The sequence below is a fragment of the Patagioenas fasciata genome, chromosome 7 (assembly GCF_037038585.1).
Source record: "Patagioenas fasciata isolate bPatFas1 chromosome 7, bPatFas1.hap1, whole genome shotgun sequence".
NCBI classification, from domain to species: Eukaryota; Metazoa; Chordata; class Aves; order Columbiformes; family Columbidae; genus Patagioenas; species Patagioenas fasciata.
This window is the reverse complement of record NC_092526.1, coordinates 10,877,133-10,896,660: the sequence shown is the minus strand read 5'-3', so window position 1 is coordinate 10,896,660 and position 19,528 is coordinate 10,877,133. Positions and strand designations below refer to the sequence as shown.

At 43.9% G+C, this 19,528-nt stretch overlaps 1 protein-coding gene across 4 annotated transcripts in view; it reads right to left on the bottom strand.

Annotated features, from left to right (window-relative positions):
* Positions 1 to 957: 957 nt before the first annotated feature.
* HEG1 (heart development protein with EGF like domains 1) overlaps positions 958 to 19,528 on the bottom strand; it is a 54,112-nt gene continuing 35,541 nt past the window's right edge. For 3 of the 4 annotated variants that reach the window (XM_065841537.2, XM_065841536.2, XM_071810801.1), the window contains 9 exons: positions 18,568 to 18,662; positions 17,273 to 17,331; positions 16,649 to 16,809; positions 14,766 to 14,900; positions 10,235 to 10,277; positions 10,086 to 10,123; positions 9,450 to 9,537; positions 7,810 to 7,984; positions 958 to 7,162 (listed from right to left, as the gene is read on the bottom strand). In XM_065841537.2, coding sequence (XP_065697609.1) covers positions 7,013 to 7,162; positions 7,810 to 7,984; positions 9,450 to 9,537; positions 10,086 to 10,123; positions 10,235 to 10,277; positions 14,766 to 14,900; positions 16,649 to 16,809; positions 17,273 to 17,331; positions 18,568 to 18,662 — 944 coding nt within the window. In that variant the 3' untranslated portion in view covers positions 958 to 7,012. Of the gene's footprint in view, positions 7,163 to 7,809; positions 8,379 to 9,449; positions 9,538 to 10,085; positions 10,124 to 10,234; positions 10,278 to 14,765; positions 14,901 to 16,648; positions 16,810 to 17,272; positions 17,332 to 18,567; positions 18,663 to 19,528 lie in introns of those variants that run through there. The other variant, XM_071810802.1, reaches the window with a different exon arrangement.

The following is a 19,528-nucleotide window of genomic DNA, read 5'->3' as shown; positions in this document are numbered from 1 at the left end:
CCTCAGGATTTAATCAGGTTACTCGCTCCTTTATTTTCCCACCAGAGTCTTACTAGACAAGAGCAGGCATATAACACAATTCTGTACTATATCATCATAGAAAGTAGACTAAAATTTCAGGATGTAGTGAGAAATATGTTGTAGAGTGACCATTTCTCTGCAAGTGGCACTGATTTAATCTAGGCAGCCATCTAGTGCAGGGTTTTTTGACACTTCTGTCACGGGCAAGGGATATCTTACCACGGGGTGAGCTACCTTCTGTCTCTTTTCATGGCTATTGGAGGAGACATGGGTTCAAACTGGCCACCTAACTTTTGGCAGGGCAGATGAATCTCACCTTAGCCCCACTGACTGCTGTCGCAGTTGAGTGTTGCACTGCTTTGGAGCAACACAGGAAAAGATTGTCTCATACCTGCCATTCCTCCAGATGTTCTTCTACATCACGCCTCTGCCCAGCCGCCTGGGCTGGACACTGGGTTCATCTGGATCCAAGGTACCATCCTTCTTCCTCTGAGAGACACTCAGATGTTCCTGGTGGTACGTAACAAGGTAGGATGGATCTCACTGCGGTCAGGTCCGGTCCCCTGCCCTCACAAACAGCCCTGCTGCATCAAGCTCTTCCTCCCCTCCAAACATGCACTCACACACGCAAAAACACAACTTCACCAACTCTTTTGCATTTCCAGCAGGAAATTGATGGAATTTTTAAACTTTGAGTTGCTTAGTGCTACTGAAATAAATATCAGAATTTGTATTTAATGTGAGCAGAAGTTCATCTAGCACAAATAACAGAAGATACACATTTCCCATTTTAGTTGTTCAATCACTGAGCACAACCAGAACTATAAAGTTTCTTATTCTATAGATTAGATTTCTAATTCTTATTAAAATAATCTAAAATTGCGTATGCATCTCTATACAGGGAAAGCTAAACACAATGAAGAAGCTGAGACAGAGTAACATTCATAGTTTTATTGTATCCTTTTATAATACTGACTAGAACGCCAGATTTAATAATATTGGATGCAGGTATAAAAATAATCCAATCCTTAAAAATTATATTTTGCTACTACAGTACTGTATAATTAGTGGAGGCTGAAAAATGATACAACTTTAAATAATACTGGTTTGAAAAATGTCCTCAGGACCCCAGCAACTGGGAAGCAAACATTGAGCGATACAGGGAAGGGAACAGGGCAACGTCAAGAACATAAAGCAGGTTTACATCCAGGTTGATAAAAGAAGCACAAACAAATGCTGAAAATTTACCTTTTAAATAGAGCTCACAAGAGGTGAGCTTTACTACTGCAATTCTGAAAGCTGCTTAAACAAACCATTATGATTTTACACACCAAGTCTGACCTTCTGTTAGGGGAAAGTCCTGTAGAATCTAACAGGGCTTAAAACAAATGACTGAGTTTAACAGAATTTCCTTTTAAAAAAGGAAACTATTTAATATTTTTTCTGGGTTTTTGTTTGGTTTTGTTTTGTGGGGGTTTTTTGTTGTTTTGGTTTGCTTTTGTTTTGTTTGCGTGTTGTTTGGGTTTTATTTGTTTGTTGGGGTTTTGCTTTGGTTTTTGTTTGGGTTGGTTTTTTTGGTTGGTTGGTTGGTTTGTTTTTATCGGAGACCTTTTATGTCAGGGGAATTGTTCAAGAGAAGTGATCAGGTTTTACTGTATTTCACATTACTTTTCCATATAGGACTTTGCAGATCTGGAGGCTGCCTGTTGCAGTCGTTACCTTAAGCAAGACTCCCATCCCTTCTAGCATTTTAGCAGAATAAAGACCATGGTACTTAGCATTTACATACTACATTTGAGGAACATCGGACACCCTCTCTAGGTTTTCCCTCAACAAGGATATCACACTCATGCAACACAAACTAGACACAGAGGAGGTGCCATCCCATATACCACCTTACAGTACAGAAACCACAATCGCTTTAGATGTTTACTTCTGCAAAACAAGTAAGCACCTTCCATTCTTCTTTTTTTTTTTCTTTTTTAAATTTTTACTCTTTCATGGATTTCTGTCCTGCTTTTCAATTTCAACAGTTCAAGGGAACAAAGAATTAAATACACCTTGCAAAGCTTCCAAAATCTTACAAGCACACAGTGCACACCCCTTTCAAAACTGGGAGATGTTGCTCCATTTCTGAATGAAAAAGTAAGAGTGAACTGACAAGTAGCTCTTATCTGTGACTGCAGAAAGCACCTCTATGTCCCTAGAAGATCTTACACAATAGCAAACAGGTTGGCTGATCACTAAAACAACTTCACAAAATTCACATTCACTCTCTTCTTGGACCTGTTTTGTTCAATCCCACATAATACAGGTCCTGCTCCAATAATACAGATACTTTTAAAAAATAAATGCAACATGGAAAGCCAGCAACACTATCACAGAAATAGGCAGAACACAGAGCATGTACTACACACTGGTGACCCTGGTGGTGGAATAATTCAGGCCTATGAAAAACTTCATTACAGTCCATCTGAGTTACCCCGGTCACTATTAATAGATGCTGGATTAGGTCCTTTGTGTGCAAAGAGGAAAAAACATAAGTCAGCATAGGAAGAGTGTTTAAGTAAAATGCATCTGTTCTTGTTAACTTAATGAAGAAAACTAAAGATTAAACATCACTGTGAGGGAACAAGAAGTCCAGGCGGATTTGGAAGGGATATGGCCAGTGATCAGCGTTAGAGACAAGTCCTGGGGAAGCACTTGGTGTGTCTGCAGCAATGTCCAAACGGCCCTGCTGCTCACTCCCCTCCTGACAAACAACCTTTACCAGTAACGGAACAAACAATTTCGCAACAACAAACACCTCTCTCTAACTCCTATTTATTGCTATCTTAAAAGCATTTTACTAGTGCTCAGTGTGGAAGTAAACACCTTTTAAAAGGCTGGTCATGAGGGATGACTCAATACATGATTGTAACAGTGGCACTTACTGGAAATGCTACAGCAGCAATGAGGTTCATTGCTGCTGTGTCACCCAATGCTTTAAATGCTGAGGGCAGAGGGTATCCAAATGCCTGTCTTGCTCTTTCCCCATATAGCCCAATCCGGTGCTGTGAGGTTTCAACAGTATGCAAGAGCCCCCTGATGCTTGCAGTGCAGCTGGCCAGGATAGACAGCAGCACTGCAAATCTGCACATACAAATGTCCCTTTGACTCACCCCTCAAATCTGCGTTTTGCTGCTCTGTTTGCTGGGACTGTGTCTCCTGGGCTGATTGCCGGGGGTATTTCTGTGGGTGAGGGGCTTTTGTCAGCACAATCGGCAGAACACCATTGCAGCAAACATGCGCCTCCCATATCTTTTCCTGTCAAGCAACAGAATTAGCACTTTTTTTTCCAAAGTTGATAGAAAATACACCCACACAACTGCCCACGGGCCCTTGCCGACTGCTGCCCTATCTTTCCACAGCAGCCAAGAGCAAATTTCAGTGCAGTGTTGGTGTAGTTTCTCTTCCTTTCCCCACATCCAGCTGAACCACTTGCATCCTCCTTACAAGAAACATGCCACTTCTATCTTATCCTCTTGGACAGTAGAGAGCAATTCCCCTCAGCAAAAACATACAGTATGCTCAAAATTTGCAATTTGGGGGAGCTAGAAGTAATCTAAATAGCCTGAGAAATAAGCTGCATTTCTTTAGACATGCTATAGGGAGTTAGGTACTGAACAGAGAGGCATCTGCATTTGAAAGTGGGCTTGAGGGCATGTGAAGACACCTCTTACATCTGACAGGAGCGATAAACCCCACTCCGCTCCCAGAGAGTGCTGAGTTTATGGCAGAGACAGCAGCAGACCTTGGTGGAAGCTTGAAGAGAAAAGCTGCACAGAAACAGGTCACATCTGTGCCAAGGCTGGCCAAGCCCATCGCTGCTGGGATGTGGTTGTAAAAAACTGCTGTAAAATCACTGTCATGAGTTATGTCAAAACACACCGCACAGCAGCCAGGCTTTCTGCTGTGAAGACGGAAGCATCGCAGCCCAGGGAGTGGCTGGGCTGGTGGAGGCCACAGGGTCTGAAGCAGCCCGGGGCTGTACCTGCCATCTCCGCAGAGACTTCCTGCAGCACCCTGTGGGAAAACACCTCCGCTCACCCTGGCACTGACACCTGCCAAAGTCCTCTCCTGCCTGCTGAGCGGGGCCTCCTCAGACACCCAGAGAAGGTGCTGCAGGTCAGAAGAGCCCCTTCTCCTCCTGCATTGGCTCCATGACCCCCTTCTTGCCAAAGCTAACAGAAAGGTCAGGCTGCAATAGACACATTCTTATCAGAAATCTCCCAAAGTTTACGTGCTCTAGCACAGAGAAAATTTTACTGCAATAAAATATTCTCATTTGGAAAAGGCCAAGAAAATCCTCCTGAGTTAACTGAGACTCTTTCACTTCAGATATAGCATTGAGAAGAATGTGAAGATCATTAAGAAATGAAAATTAATTACTTGCAAACTTTCATGTAATCTCAATTACAAATAGTCCTATCTGATTTCCATTCAAATCCCTTGTGATCTGCAATTTGCTGTGAGATACAGACCAGGAAATTTGTCCATAAAATCCCTGTTACTCTTTGTATAGAAGGATTTATCTGCAATTGTAAGTTAATATTTCCTACTTTGTCATTCGTACTTGGCACACACAGGAACATTTCCCAGTCCTTGAACTAACCAAGCAATTAGATGCATTTGCCTATAAACATGTGCCTAAACTCTTCCCTATCTGATGAAACACTGGCACATGGTTAAATCCTATCACCATTGCTGGGATACCCTTCCTTTTTGCTAATCTGCTTCAGCAAATAGAGGCAGATCCCAGTGCTCCTCTATATGCTTTGGATTTAGATTTAGCATGAATGCCAGATCCCCCGTTTGTTTTTTTTTTTTCCTGTAACACAGACAAAACCCTCGTCTGTCCCATGGGGAAGGCAGTTCCTTTTGTCCCAGGCGCTCTCAAAAACAGAGGCAACTCACATGCACAGAAGTGACCCTGCCAGTGTCCTCTTTGAAAGACCCCATGGCCCAGCAGAGTCAAGCCCTTAGTTCACATCATCCAATGGATCCTGTGTAATTAAGATATTGGCTGCTAACAAAAGGGAGAAGAACATCATTCATGGACTAGAAACACTGATCAGTCTGGCAGGGAACACCTAGTTTACCTGTTACACTATTTTGGATACTGTAACTAGAGTTCTCCTTAAATATAGCTCCTTTGGCAGATGTACTTTCCACGAGCATCCATTCATTTCCTCCCTGCAGTTAAGATGAGCGGTGTACTACCACCTGCAAGGTTGATTATGGATCAGACAGACATGAACTTGCATGTATCGTCACCATAAAAACATGTAACTGCAAAGCACGCTGTCCTTGGCAGCCTACCTTATAAACTTGCCTGTAGGCAGTATGTCCTTCTGAGCACTGCAAGGGAGAAGGGAATATTGGAGGGTATGTGCCCTTTGGTGAAATTAGCTTAGGTGTGCACTACTGAGATGGTGGGTTAATGGCTAAGGAATTGTGCTATTTGTTTATCCTCACACAAGCAGCCACCTTGAATTAAAAGCACAGTCACATTCACGGGAAGGATCCATATCTGGACAGGGTTTGGATGACGCAGGTTAACACAGCAGTAGGTGTACCACATTAGTGGTAAATATACTTCATTAATAAGATCTCTTTCAACACCCAGTTCAAATCAGGATACAGTCCATGAGCTTTTAATCTAATCTTTGGTGAGAAATGTAATATCTTACATTCTTCACCTTTTGCCACAGTGATTAATATGAAATAACATACCTAGGTGAGGAAACCCACCTGGTTTGAATGAATCAAAACTATGATGGAAGAAAGCAAAACAGTTCAACATAAGTGATCTTTGTTGTGATACAACTGAAGGCATCATGTTTTTCTGTCCCTTAAATGGAACTGACTGCAGCGAGCCTCATTTTCCAACATATCAAAAGCCTCCACAGCACCGACTGAAGTCAATGTGGGCTGTGGAGGCTTGAAAACTATGTCCCACCTGCAGTGCCCAGAATTCAGGTTCCACCTGCTCAAACAGGGCTATAGCATTATTGCTCCTTCACAGATTCCTTGTAAAGAGCACGTCCCAGCTCATGTTTTTCTTTCCTGTGAGCAACCATTTAAAAAGATATTTCTGTTTCTACAGGCACTTAAAACCCTGCAGGGAAACAGAGCCCCAAAAGATCCTATATGGAAGCACTACGACAGCATGTAGTGACATCACTTCTGAACAATTCTGGCTGACAAAACAACAATGTACTTGGACTCTTCCCTATGTACAGGAAGTTTTCAAAGTGGCCCATAGGATCAACTGCGTCTTTTTCAGTTAGAATTGCAGTGGAATCACTAACTTTCCTGTACTCCTTGGAGATAATCAGCCCATGAATTCAGCCAACATTGTCAGGCACCAGGCTTCAGCAAGTATCCAGCCATCTGGAGAACTTCTACCAGTAAGAACGTGAGGGCGAGAGGACCAGTTAGCTTGCCTGTCATGTACGAAACAAAAAGCAACACAGCAGTGGAATAAGTAGACAAACTTGCCCTACCAAAGGAGTTGCACAGTGAATCTTTGCATGAAGGCTGGCTAAGACAACAAGCACAGTCAACAGTGAGCACGATCTGTAAACAAAACACTCCCTAGTGGTATTCAACACAGAGTGCTGGGCACAGTTCATCTGTCTGTGCTGATCCATGCTTGCCATGTAGCGTAAAGAGTGGAAAAAGCAGCACAGAACAAATCCGGAGTACATGTGTTAACTTCCATCTGGGTCTTTCAGTGATGTGCACCTTGAGTCATTCCCTCCTCCTTCTTCCTGCTGCTCAGCAAGTGTAACTGTTCCTCGGGACAGCAACGCTCGGCGTGGAGTTCAAAGTCCTTCCTGTTAAATGGGAAGAGTCAGATTGATGTGAGCTGAACCACCCAGGAGACAGATTGTACCTGGGGATCAAGGGCCACAAAATTGTGTCAATCTTCTGCTCCCTCTCCCCACTAAAAATAGTCTCTTCTTCTGGTTTCATCACTAATGAAGGATGGATTGTATTGTCCAGGGTAGATACATGAATGTCGAGATCCAGGCAAACCAGTGTAGGGAGGATAAAGTCCATTTCTTTCCAGTTCAGGATTTCTCAGTCCAGTTGGCTGTATTAGCAAAAAAAACAAACAAAAAAAAAGGATCTTATTCTCACACTCAAATCCCCCTTCAGGGACAGCCTTATCACCTTTCCCAGCAGTTATTTCAGTAGCTAGAAGGAACAACGTGATCACTAATGATGTCCATAACCCGGAAGGAGTTATGCATTGCCTGAAGGGAATATTCTGATGCAATCTAGTTTCGACATCTTGTCAATTAGCAGACTTGAAGTTTACCTAACTGACTCCACCAAGTGCAGTATAAGTGCACAGTTAATTTTTAATCCAAGAGAATTGTGCTGATGAGCTCAGGAATTGAAACAACTCTCATGAAAATGATGTCATCACAGAGCCATACTTAAAGGAAACTCTTCTAGAAAATCAGAGTTAGTGTTCTGCTTTGAGTATTACTTGGGAGCACTTCTCTCCCCATTAACCATAGTTACCTACTCTCCCAACACAGCCACTTGAATTATATGTCAAATACAAAGTGATCTGGCCTTCTTTTCTCTTTCCTTTTCTCAAGTAAAACTTCTGGGGACAGTCAGCTGAGGAACTTTCATGTCTAAGACCAGGACTGTACAATCCTTTCAAGCAGTAATGTGTCTTTGCTGTAGCAGGCACAAAAGGTTAATAGCTAAGCTACAGATAGATACCGAATAATACACATCTGTCATCTGCAACAGGTTCTTGGTGCTTCCGTTCTCTTGCATCTCGATGGTTTCTCTGCCCCATTCCTGTGCCCGTGGGTTCTTCGGATATTCAGCATATGGTGACATCTGGAAATCTCCACTCTTGAAAATGAGTTTACTTATGTCGTTTTTATTCTTCCTGTTTATAGAAGAATGAAGGAAAGTTAAAACATACAGCTTACCCTGCAATCTTGTATGCATTTCAGATTTGATTTCAGGAGATTTATTTCGTGTTATAAACCTTGACTGGGAACAAAATCACTTCAAAAGGGTCATAGTCCAATCTTCTGCTCCAAGGCAAAATCAGATACGAGGCCAGATCATGCTACCCAGGGCATTATCTGGTGGGATTTGAAATCTCCAAGGATGGAGATGGCATAACATCTCTGGGCAACCTGTTCCACTGCCTTACTGTCCTCTTGGTGTCCGAGTTTTTCCCTACATTCACTTTGAGCCTCTCCTGTTCCAACTTATGCCCGTTGCCTCTTAAAGGTGCACGTGTTCACATGAGTCAATGCAAAAGTCATGGAAATCTAGGAAGAAAGAAAAATGTATGGGAGCCCCCATGTTATTCAAGTCTCCAAGTACATAATTATAGCACTTTCGGGCACTATGTTAATTTCTAAGAAGGAAGACCTGCAAGCTGCCTGTCTGAATGAGACCAAATGCCCCTACATGACTACTGAGTCGTATGAGCGGACTTTGGCAACACTTCCACTTCAAAGCAAAGTACCCTCCAGGATGTCACATAACCTGCCAAAAGCCAGGAATCAGTCTAGCCCTGCAGAGATCTGCACTCTGGAGCTTGGAGATATAGTTGCCATCACATGTCCTATCTGGGACTTGCTGGCATGCCTCTGGTTCAAGACACATAGGAAGAAGTGCACACCACTGTGCCAACCCAACCACAACCACATCTACATTACGGATAAATCTAGCTGCTGACTTCAGTCAGAGAGCTTTGAAATCCTAGATTTGGGGTTGGAACCCAGGGCAGAGGGTGTTACCACAAGGCAGCCCTTTTCAGGATTTATAAATCATAAATTAGAGCTTTCTCAGCAGCACTTCTTGCCTCTAGTCTGAAACTACATGCTGATATGGGAACTACATAGGTACATGTGTGTGTGTGTTCATCTGAGAGGGAGAGACATACAGAATGAGAGCACATGCAGGACTTGTCCATCAAGGAAAATTAAAGTAGCCTTAAATACACTCAAACACCACTTCAGCAGTGGCCAGTAACCCCTCCTGTTGCCTAAACTTCTTTCTACTTAGCCTGCAGTTTCGGAGGCTGCTCCCTCACTGCCTTACAGCTCTGAGAGGGAAGGACTCCTTTGCCTCTCCATCCTTAGAAGACATGATTGCCAGGTGCATCCTTAAGAGACACTCAGTCCAATTTTTTAGCTTAGTTGCTGGAAAAAAAAACGATATCTCCCAAACTAAAGCACAACATAATACTTTAGAATCTCTGATTAATCCACCTGCTTAGCTATCCCATGCTTTCACCTATGTTTTGGTCCTTCAGGGTTCACGTGTGGAGCACTAAGTGTGGTGTAACCTAGTGAAAAGATGCCACACAAGCCAGGCCTGGTGGCAGTACCTACCGGCAGCAGGTGACAATCAGCGCTATGCCCATGATAAGCAGAAGTCCCCCTCCTGCAGCCGCGATCACCACAGTGATGAGTTGATATGCTACAGAGGAGAAAGATAGAGGCTCACTTAGAAACAGCGATGTGGTTGTAAATACTGATGTGAACACATCCACGGTCCTCATGCAAAGGGATTAACTGTTTATTTCCAATCTTCCCTCCCTCTGTAAGCAATACTGCCTTAAACTTTCAAGTGAAATGGATGGAGTTAGTGATCTGCTGAAGGAAGAACAAGCTCTTGTTTCCCTCAGGAATGGATTCCCTTCACCGACAGATCAGAATAATTCAAACAATATTTCATGGATTCAACTCCAAATATTTCGCTTAAAGAGTGCTCTCTATATGTGCTATCAGTCATGATAGAGTATGCAGAGAAAGAAGATTGCCTATCCTTAGGAGATAATATTAAGTCAACTTTGTCAAAGGAGGTCAACAAAGTAATTGTCAATAGAAATTAAGAAAAAAAAAAAAAACACTGACAAGAGTGGCACATAACTACTCCATTTTAGGCACAGTAATTTGCAATTACTTGCTTCAAATTTCCCATTTCTGACTCTGTGGAATTCAAAAGAAACAAAACTCAGTACTTACGGTTTCCACAGTTGAATCCACCTAAACCAAAGGGGCAGCTGGTAAAAGAAATTAAGAGGGAGTTTCAGTGGCTCAGTTGGGTTGATAGGTCATCACAGCAATATTAAGAAGGACGATGGGGCAGGAGAAGGGCAGAACGGTCACCATACCTCACACATGTGTCGTTTTCCAGCTTATATCCATCTTCACAGGCTAAAAGCAGAGGAGAGAGAAGGTCCGTGAGCACCGCGCAGTGGTGCCGGGCAGCATTTCCCATTGCTGCTTCCCACCCCAGCCTCACCACAAACCACCTCGGGGACCGACAAGCCGGCACAGCAGGAACACAATGCACTCTGGTGTGATGCAATATCGCCTCTGGTTTAGGCAAAACACCATGCACTTAAATTCACCTCCCGCTGGCTTTGACGGGATCATTTCAGGGCTTCCTGGCTGAGGGTAAGCAGCTGGTAATGTGATTCCCAGCAGAACAATTTTTTTGCCCAAATGGAAACTCACTGCCCACTCGTCTTGCTTCCCACTAAATAGCAGTGTAAAACACCTGCGGGTGTCTCCAAGTGTTTGTTTTGAAATCTCATTTTAACAGTGCTACTTTAGCACTGGATACATGTTATTCGTTGCTTTCAAATGTTAGTGCTGCAACAAAATGTTATGCAAACAGTCCCGGTTAACCCAAGATGATATGTTACGTTTTGCCTCATGAGAAATATCACGTTTTTAAATATTTGTTTCAAATTTGGAGCTAAATCAATTTTTAAAATATCATATTTTACTATAGAAGATAAATTTATTTTTTTTACTAAGCTAAACAACGCAGAAAAACCGCTATGTACAAAATGTGGGTAAAACCCTGAAACTATTGCTTCCAAATAACTGCTGTGCTCAAAGGACAGCAATCTCAATACCTGAATTAGCTGAGAAAATTGTGATGAACAGCAAAGGTGATGAAACACTGAACATACAATTGTAAGCTTCAAACTACTGATAAGATCACCGGTTTTCTCAGCAATATTCCCACCAGAGCTCCTGCAGAACCCCTGCCTTTTGCGGAGGCAGCGAGAGTGATCGCCTGAGACAGCTCAGAGACCTGGGCAGGAGTGACACAGACTGAGTTACTTTAGGCAGAGGGACAAGCCAGGGCCAGCGTGTGCAGGAAATCTCAAGAGTCTGCAAGGCATCACGCAGGGGTCTGGGAAATCCCTGCAACACGCTCCACAGAGGACAAAACTAGATTGTTCAGAAAAATAAAACACGCCTATGGATTTTTTTCCCCTTAAGTCCTTTTCCCTCTGCCTTGCTCTCTAACTGTAGAGACAACACACAGCCAAAAGCTCTGGTGCTCTCTGGCCCCAGCAAGCATGAGGAAATTTTGGGGGAGCAGAGGAGTCTTCCAGCAGAGGTCCCAGATGAGCCGCAGCAAAGCCTGTGCCTCCTCTCCTCCTCCGCTGCTCCCAGCACATCAAATGCCTTTTCCCCTCTGGCATGACTGTGTATTTTCAGAAGCACTTAGCACAGGAGGGGAGGGAGAAAGAAAAGACAGACATACATGCAACTTTGTCTGCAAGGACGGGCTGGCAATATCATATAGTAAACCAAGAGGGAGCACTAGTAGTCTGGCTGGATTCAGAAGTTTATGGGTCTTCCAGCACCAATAACAAATGATATTGATGCCAGCAGGGAGCAATATGACTGTGACCTCCCCCTCATAATACAGGTCATAGAACTTCTCTAAATTTAATTCCAGTTTCAAATCAAATAGTTGAACTGGAGCTACATTTTAGAAAACTAGCCAAGATTGATTTTAATATTTTCAGTGACAGACAATCAACCACAACCCTGGGTCAGATGCTCATAAATTTAATTTCTCCAGCCACTAAAAACATTCACCTTCTTCCTGGTCTGAATTAACCCAGTGTCAAATTCCAGACTTTGGATGTCTTCTTGCTATGCTGGGAAAGGTTATATGATCACATTTCTCCTCCTCACCATCACATCATCTTCCTTTAATATAGCCAAGAGCACTGAGATCTTTGAGTCTCCTTGGTTATTGCAGCTTTTCTCTGAATGTTCACAGGTTCTCTTTGGCCCTTTCGACTTCTCATTCTCAGAAATAGATGTCACCAGCCCAAGGATAACAGAACTTTTCCTCTTCTGCCTGCTCATGCCCCCTAAGTGCACCCAGGGACCATATTAGCCTTACAAGCCAGAGCTGGAGACCTCTTCTTTACCCTCCAAGCTCCCTACACAGCTCTGCCCAAGCCCCTGTGATCCAGGAGACATGACCAACAGTGTGCTGGGCACTCCGCTCTTGGATGCCCAGCCTTGCTTGTGGTCATCCTGAAATGCCATTTTCCTATATCTTATTTTACTAAGCACCTTGTCACTAAACATGCCATTTTGCCTGTGGGGTGTGTGGGTGCAGATAGGTGATGCATTCAAATTGTGAATATTGCAGCTCTGGGCACAAATGTGCTATAGCAATTGGCACCAGTGCTGATGCGGAAGTTGATTTCCATTACAGCTGGTCTTGCATCCCTTTTTCTGCCCTATATAGCCTCACTACTCCTCCACCACCTCTTTTGCTCCATTTTTTCTCCCAGAGCTGCGGATGGTGAGGCTCTTTACATAGGTCCCCTGTTGCAGCTCTTCATGATGCTTTTTGTACTGCATTTATTTCTCTTTCTCTAAGATGGTTTCTTCGAAGTCAAGGGAGAGACCAGAGATAACCAGACAAGAGTTAAGAGCTTCATTCAAACAGCAGCCAGGGCAAGAGCAGTAAATCCCAAAGGATGCTTGCCTGGCTCATTCATAACAAAGAGCCACTGACAAAATGGGACTGGACGGGTTGCTCCTTTCACTCACAAAGGAGACTGAAAACATTATGGAACAAATTTTCTATCAAAGAAAGGCAATAATGAAATCTGCAGTGGATCCCCCCTGCCCCACAAGCTCTCCCAGCCGCACCAGCCTTCCCACGGGGGAGACCGGACAGGGCAACACAATAGCAGTTTCCCTCTTTGCAAATACTATAATTGGAGTTACCACGCCACATTTTCACGACCCACAATGAGGGTTGGATACTCAGGAGACCTCAGTTCCTGTTTAGTCACTAAGAGGACAGATATTTTCTAAGAAGTTGGTATATTGTATGCTATATTTATCAGAAAATAGCCCTAGATATCAAACAAGGGCCATACCTTGGCTTTTGAAAAAGCCTCTAAAAATCTCAACCAGCTGGCTTACCCAGATGGGAACAAAGTGATGCTGAAAATCTGGTATTTTGCCCAAGTGTGGCGCCATGCAGTCGGTGCTACCGTCATGCCACTGCACTGCAGCCTAAATCCCACATCAAATCTATCCCTTGGATACTCTCAAGCTGGTCAATAAGATGTTTCGTACTCCAAGCAGAAATCTGAAGGTGGAATTGAGGCCTCACCGTGTGCAGGCAGGGTTTTTTATATTTTGCAGAGCAAACAAGACCCATAAGCAGGGAGTAACCACATTTACACCAAGTTAGATCTCTTAGCCTTCTGCAACCACCTCATCTGAGTCACACAGTCTTGCAGGTACTTATCTTCACAACACTGCTTGGCAAGGGGTATGGACAAGAAAAAGGGAGGAACTCGCCCTGCATCCCCATTGTCAATGGTGGAACAAGAATTAGGCAAAAGCCTCCAGGGTTTCAGCTCAGCTACGTAGCCCCTCTCTGCCTCTCAAGGGTCAGTGGAGATACTCATAGAAATTCCTCATGGAAATCCTACCCCCAACATATAAGATGAAGTGAGAGAAGGAAAACACAAAGGAGAAAGGTTTAGCCTGGAGCCACAGAGCAGAGGAGAGGCAGGACCATGACACAAGACCCAGAGATGCCCATCTCTGAGATGTCCAACCCAGAGCCTGCAGAACAGGACTTATTTCCAGGCACATTTTGGTCACTCTCTGATGAGATTTAGAATCAACAAAGCATCTCCTCCTACTTCAACAGCAAACCAGCAGACACTGTCAGAAGCAATATATAACCACTGTTGCAATTCTGATGGATATGTCATCAGAAAGCTGCGTTTCTTAAGAAACCCTACAACAACTGCTGGAAATAGGGAATGGACACCCTGATCCTACAGAAGTCATTTTGACCACTGGCACGTAGACAAAGACCTCGTTTAAAATGTAGCAAAACCAGATTTCATTATATAAGGAGCAGCTAAAACGTAACATAAGCCTTAAGCTTAAAATTTCTATTAGGAACCCAGCTGAAAAATGAATTAATAATCATTTTCAGATACTTATTTTAAAAATATCGATGATGTATTAATACAAGCTTGTGAGCTTCAAGCACTTCTCCTAAGTTCGCTGAAAGTTCAGACACAATCAAAACAGGCAAAGCCACACATCATCTCTGCTCTGTGCCACTGAACTGGAGCCCAAAGCAGTTGGGCCCCTTTCACCCTCTCCTTGATCACTGTGACTCACAGCGTGCTCCAGAAAGAGATAATATTATTCCTAGAGAGAGACTGTATCTCCAGCGTCTGCTGAAAAGTCCCCTACCTAAATGAAAGAAACCCGAGCTGCTAATATTTATTCATAATATTGAGCTTCTTGCATGCGCAGACATACTCATTTCCACTGGAACAAGAATCTTTAAGCAAAATTCAGTCAAAACACACACCACATAAAGAGCAATACCTCTGCAGGAGTGGTCCATCTTGTTGTATTTGAAGTACCCACTTTTGCACTGGCAGAGGGCAACCCCATCGAAGTCGGTGCATTCGGATGTTTCCTTGTCGCATTCAGGGTCTTTCTGCCTGCACAAGCTGCCAACTGCCGGGAAGAGGCGGCCAACATCAGCGCAGTTCTCTCTGAACCCACCGTTATGCACATTTGCTTTCCCCAGGCATCACATTCAGCTCATGTGCTGCTTTAATCTCTCTCTTTTTTTTTAATAATATTTGTTCCATTAGGAGCCAGTCAGCATTACATTATGTCACAATTTCTTGCATATCTACCATCGTTTGTACAGGCAAATAGAGGAGGTGAATAATAAATGTTTCAGCTCGGAGGCAGAAGGAGAAATGGAAAAGAAGAATTTGGTTTGGCTCAAGCTGAAAGACATTCACTCCCTGAGACAGTTCAACAAATCAGTTTTTAAGTTCACATCGAGCAAAACATTTTGCTCAGCCTAAAACAATTTTTTTCCATTTTAATATTAAGCACTGGATTTTTTCATTTTTCAAACAAAGAATTTGTCCTTTCATTTACATTACTTCGAAGCGGTGTTTTACTTTAGAAAGTCAGATTTGTTACAATGAGCATTCAGCAAAACTGTGGGTAAATTATGGAAATTGTGTCACCGAATTTACATTTTTTACTAGGAGGTCAGACTAAACAGAATGAACAAATGAAAAAATATTCATGAGAAAGAGAATTTTTTGAAAACATGTCACTCATTTGGCACTCATCTTTTATAAACCACTCCCTGTTAGATACATCTTTTTTGTTTTAATCTAACATCTTTTATTTTAAGGACTTACACAAGAAAATAATTTGTTTCTTATGCTGTTTATTTCACATTAGAAGTAGACTTTACCAGAAGTATTGTGTCAGAGGTAACAACCAGATAGAATCTGAATGGGTCTACCAAAATAATTTAATTCAATCCGTGGTGGAGCGTGGCTTTAAAACACAGCATGTTAAAACAAAAGCACATGCTAAATTTCTCATCTTCATGTTTACTTCACTAAAATGATCTGAGGGGTTTCCCACTAGACCCAGGCTAAACGCTGCCATCCTTCATCCTCAAAGCCAAACCCCAAAGCCTCAAACCCCAAAGTCACAGAGCTCCTTGCAGAGGCCCATCTTCCAAGGATGCTCACTGCCTGCATCCCACTGGTACCTCTCCTGGCTAAATCTCCACTATTGCTCCCTCAGAAAGTGAGGACCAGGAGGTGGAGGACATAGGGCCATCAGCACCAATGGGGCCCACCTAGAGAAGGTCCTGTGCTACACTGGTGTGCTTCTCCAGGTCTCTCTGCTCCGTACCCATGTTGCCCTTCAGCAGGTAGAGGATTCGGTACAGAAATAGAAAGCTCTTAATTGTGAACTATTTTTACAGCCTGCAGCACTGAAATCTGGCAGGCAGAAGAGCAGAGCTCCCCGCAAAGCCTCCACCAGCTCTAATCGACTTGACTGGGGGGTTTTGTCTCTTGGCTTTCACACTGTTTCCCCAGCTCCCGGCTGCACAGGCAGAATAATACTTATGTTTTTTTGATCTGGGCAAAGCCCAGTGTCACATCCCAGAGATGAAAGGCTGCCCTACAATGCCTCTAATCCTGTGCCGTACTGTGTTTTCACAGAGAGGCAGATTTCTCACACATGTGGCAAAGATAAGGCTCGATATCTGCATCCCTTTTGTACTACAGGGGCTCTTAAGATGACTGCCATTCAAATAAGATTAAAAAGATTCAGAGGGGTTTTTCTAAATGCCAAAAATCTTTCTCCCCCTGTTACAAAAAGAGCCAAATAAAACATCCTTTTGCCTTCCCATCACAGTCCCTCCAGATGCCATTTACCTCTGTGGAGCGGTTTCAGGCTGGAGACGAACTGGCAGGCTTCGGTGGGTGATTTGCAGGCTCGAATGTAGCTTTTCACACTGCTGACAACATCGTAGAAAGTCACGTTGGATGCTAAAGAGAACGTGGATTGCACTGAAACATGCACAAAATTTGCCTCCCTAACAGAAAACAAAACAAAACAGCCCTGAGTATCACAGGTCAGTCTGATGTCATCCTTAGCATGTTATACATAGGACTCTTATTAACACAAGCGATGCTTCACTCAGCCACAATATTGCACACATACTGAAACAGCCATGCACTGTGAAAGACCTTAAAAACAGGACAAACTTACAAACAGAGAGGTAAATTTGGGGCTGGAAGGGGTGCTGGTGGGTCACTTTGAAACCAGCCATGAATCCCTCCAATAGCAGCTCACAAGCCCACGTCCAGGCTGCTCGTGCCAAGAGGAGGGTACGGGGTGAGCAGGGCAGAGCAGTCAGGCATATCCCCTGTCCTGCACAACCACCGGGCCAGATTGCATCATGCCCAGCACAGACTCAAAATGAGGAATGTGGATCTCAAGTTGAAGAACCCGAATGCTCGAGTTCCTCACTCTCACCCTGGTAGCCTTCACCTTACCTGGTCACCTTAACCGTGGAGCGGTGGTAGCCTGGCAAGCCTGACAGAGCTGCATCGAGCTGCAAGGAAGGAGAGAGCAGCTGTTAATGCCCTGGGGGACAATGGAGGGAGGCAGCCCAGTGTGATGCAGCACAGGCCAGCCCTTCCAGGTCACCAACATCATCCCCTGCATTCACCAGAGCTGCCTGATAAGGCTGAGGGAGCCCTGAGCATCCCAGCAGTTCATCTGCTCAGTAAGAAAGATGTGCCATCCTGTTGCCAGCAAGGGACAGTTGAAGTCACCATCACATAGCCTTGGAGAAGAATGAAGACCAGAAGCCAGTGGGGAGAGAGCTCTGCATGAGGTTGAGCTCAAAGCAGCACCCTCAGAGACTGTGCATTTTCTGAGGAGCTTCTCTCTCCCCAGATTCATGCAGTTGTTTGTGCTCTCTCCCCAGCACAAGCCATGCAGGTAGCACAGAGACAATTCATCCTGGATACCCCCTCTCCTTTGGTAGCATCTCCAAATCACCTACTCCAAAAAGAGATGGAATGAACTGCAGCCAGCCCCAGAACTGCTAACAGGATGAACTCATGCATGCAATGATCTGGCGAAATAAAGCACAGAGATGTACCTATCCCCATCCCAGGGATATTTTTGGATCAACTGGTGGCACAGAGTATGGGGAAGTCACAAGGTGACCCAGCACTTGTTTGAACTGATCAAGTGCCACGTGTCCATGACAGCGTGGCTGGAAAACTCCACCAAGAGGAAGATACACTTGGTTGGGCACTGCTGCTGCTCCACTTCATCCCACAGGGTTTGGCTACAAACAAGATGGCACCATCTGGAGTCCAGCACTTGTCCCAGCAGGTCAGAACCATCAGATCAACCAGTGGACGATGAAGCCCAGAGTTACTGTTCTAATGTCTGAACTTGGAGGAGCACTAACGCCCTTTCAAGGTCTGGAAAAGACAGTGCAGCCTAAAGGATGGAGGCTACAGAAGTGTGACCCCAGCCTCACCTCTTCACAAAAGGGCTGCAGGATTTTCTGGGCAGATGTGCTGTCTTAAGCCCCATAGGAGACAGATCTCGCACCTGCTGGCTTGACAGCCTGGGCAGGGCAGGAGAGAGAGGTATGCCAGGATTTAAAAATGTACATCTCACCAGTCTTACTTACACTGGACCAGGATAGTTTAACAATTAAAAAGGCTAAATCCACACTATAGAGTCTTGTGGCTTCCCATAACAACCATAGGAGGAACAAAGGGGACCTGCCCATCAGCATTGCCAAAATCCCCAGAATGACACTCACCATCGCCAGGATTTCACCTTCGATGTGGAGGAGCTCTGCATACTTCCCATGGGTAATATTAAGTTTCAGGGGGACCTGGCCCATAAACAGTCTTACTAGAAAGGAGAATAAGACAAGTTAGTTAGAACACACGCCCCTGTGGCATGTGTAACTGCTGTTTCATCTGCCTTACATGAGAGACTGTCTGCATGGAAAACCCCTTCACACAGCAGACAGAAAACTTGCCCCGGAGAGTCGCTGACCCAATAAAGCAAAGACCCCATGGGATTTTTCCCAAGGGTTTCTGTGATGTTCCCACAGCCCCAGTCAAATTCCAGAGTTCAACGCTGCTGAACAGCCAGCGTTTCACTGCAGCATTCATACATTTCTAATGGAAACACAAACTGATTTAAAAGGATCTCTGAACACAGAAAGAGTTGGGTAAGTTTATTAACATAACAGTTTCAGGTACCAAAGCTATTTAAAATAATTTGGGGTAAAGGTGTTAAATCTCTTATCCCTCCCTCCCATGGAAAGAAAGCAAATCAGCAAGTCAAAATAAAGCACTGTAGAAGGACATTTTCATTTTTCAAATTGTTGAACAGAATGAAAAATGACACTTGAAAAGAGGTCCAAAAGATGCATTTTTCCATGCTTAGATTCATACTTGATTCATGGCAGCAGAATGCAATCATCCAAATTGTCCAGACTTAGAGAGATAATATCCCTAAATCTTGGATTAAGTGTCATGAGATACTTGGTGGAAATTAGAACTCAGAGCTCCAGTTTCATGTTCCACCAGAAAAACAAATATGGTTGCAGACAACATTATAAAGACTTCCATTTTTTCCCATCCACAGAGCCTATCTTCACCACAAATTTTATATCAGACAGCTCTAATGTAACAACTCTGGGTAAAAATCAGATAAGAATCACCTTCACAGTATTTACGTAATCTGCCCGTATCCCAGTTCAAGGCATA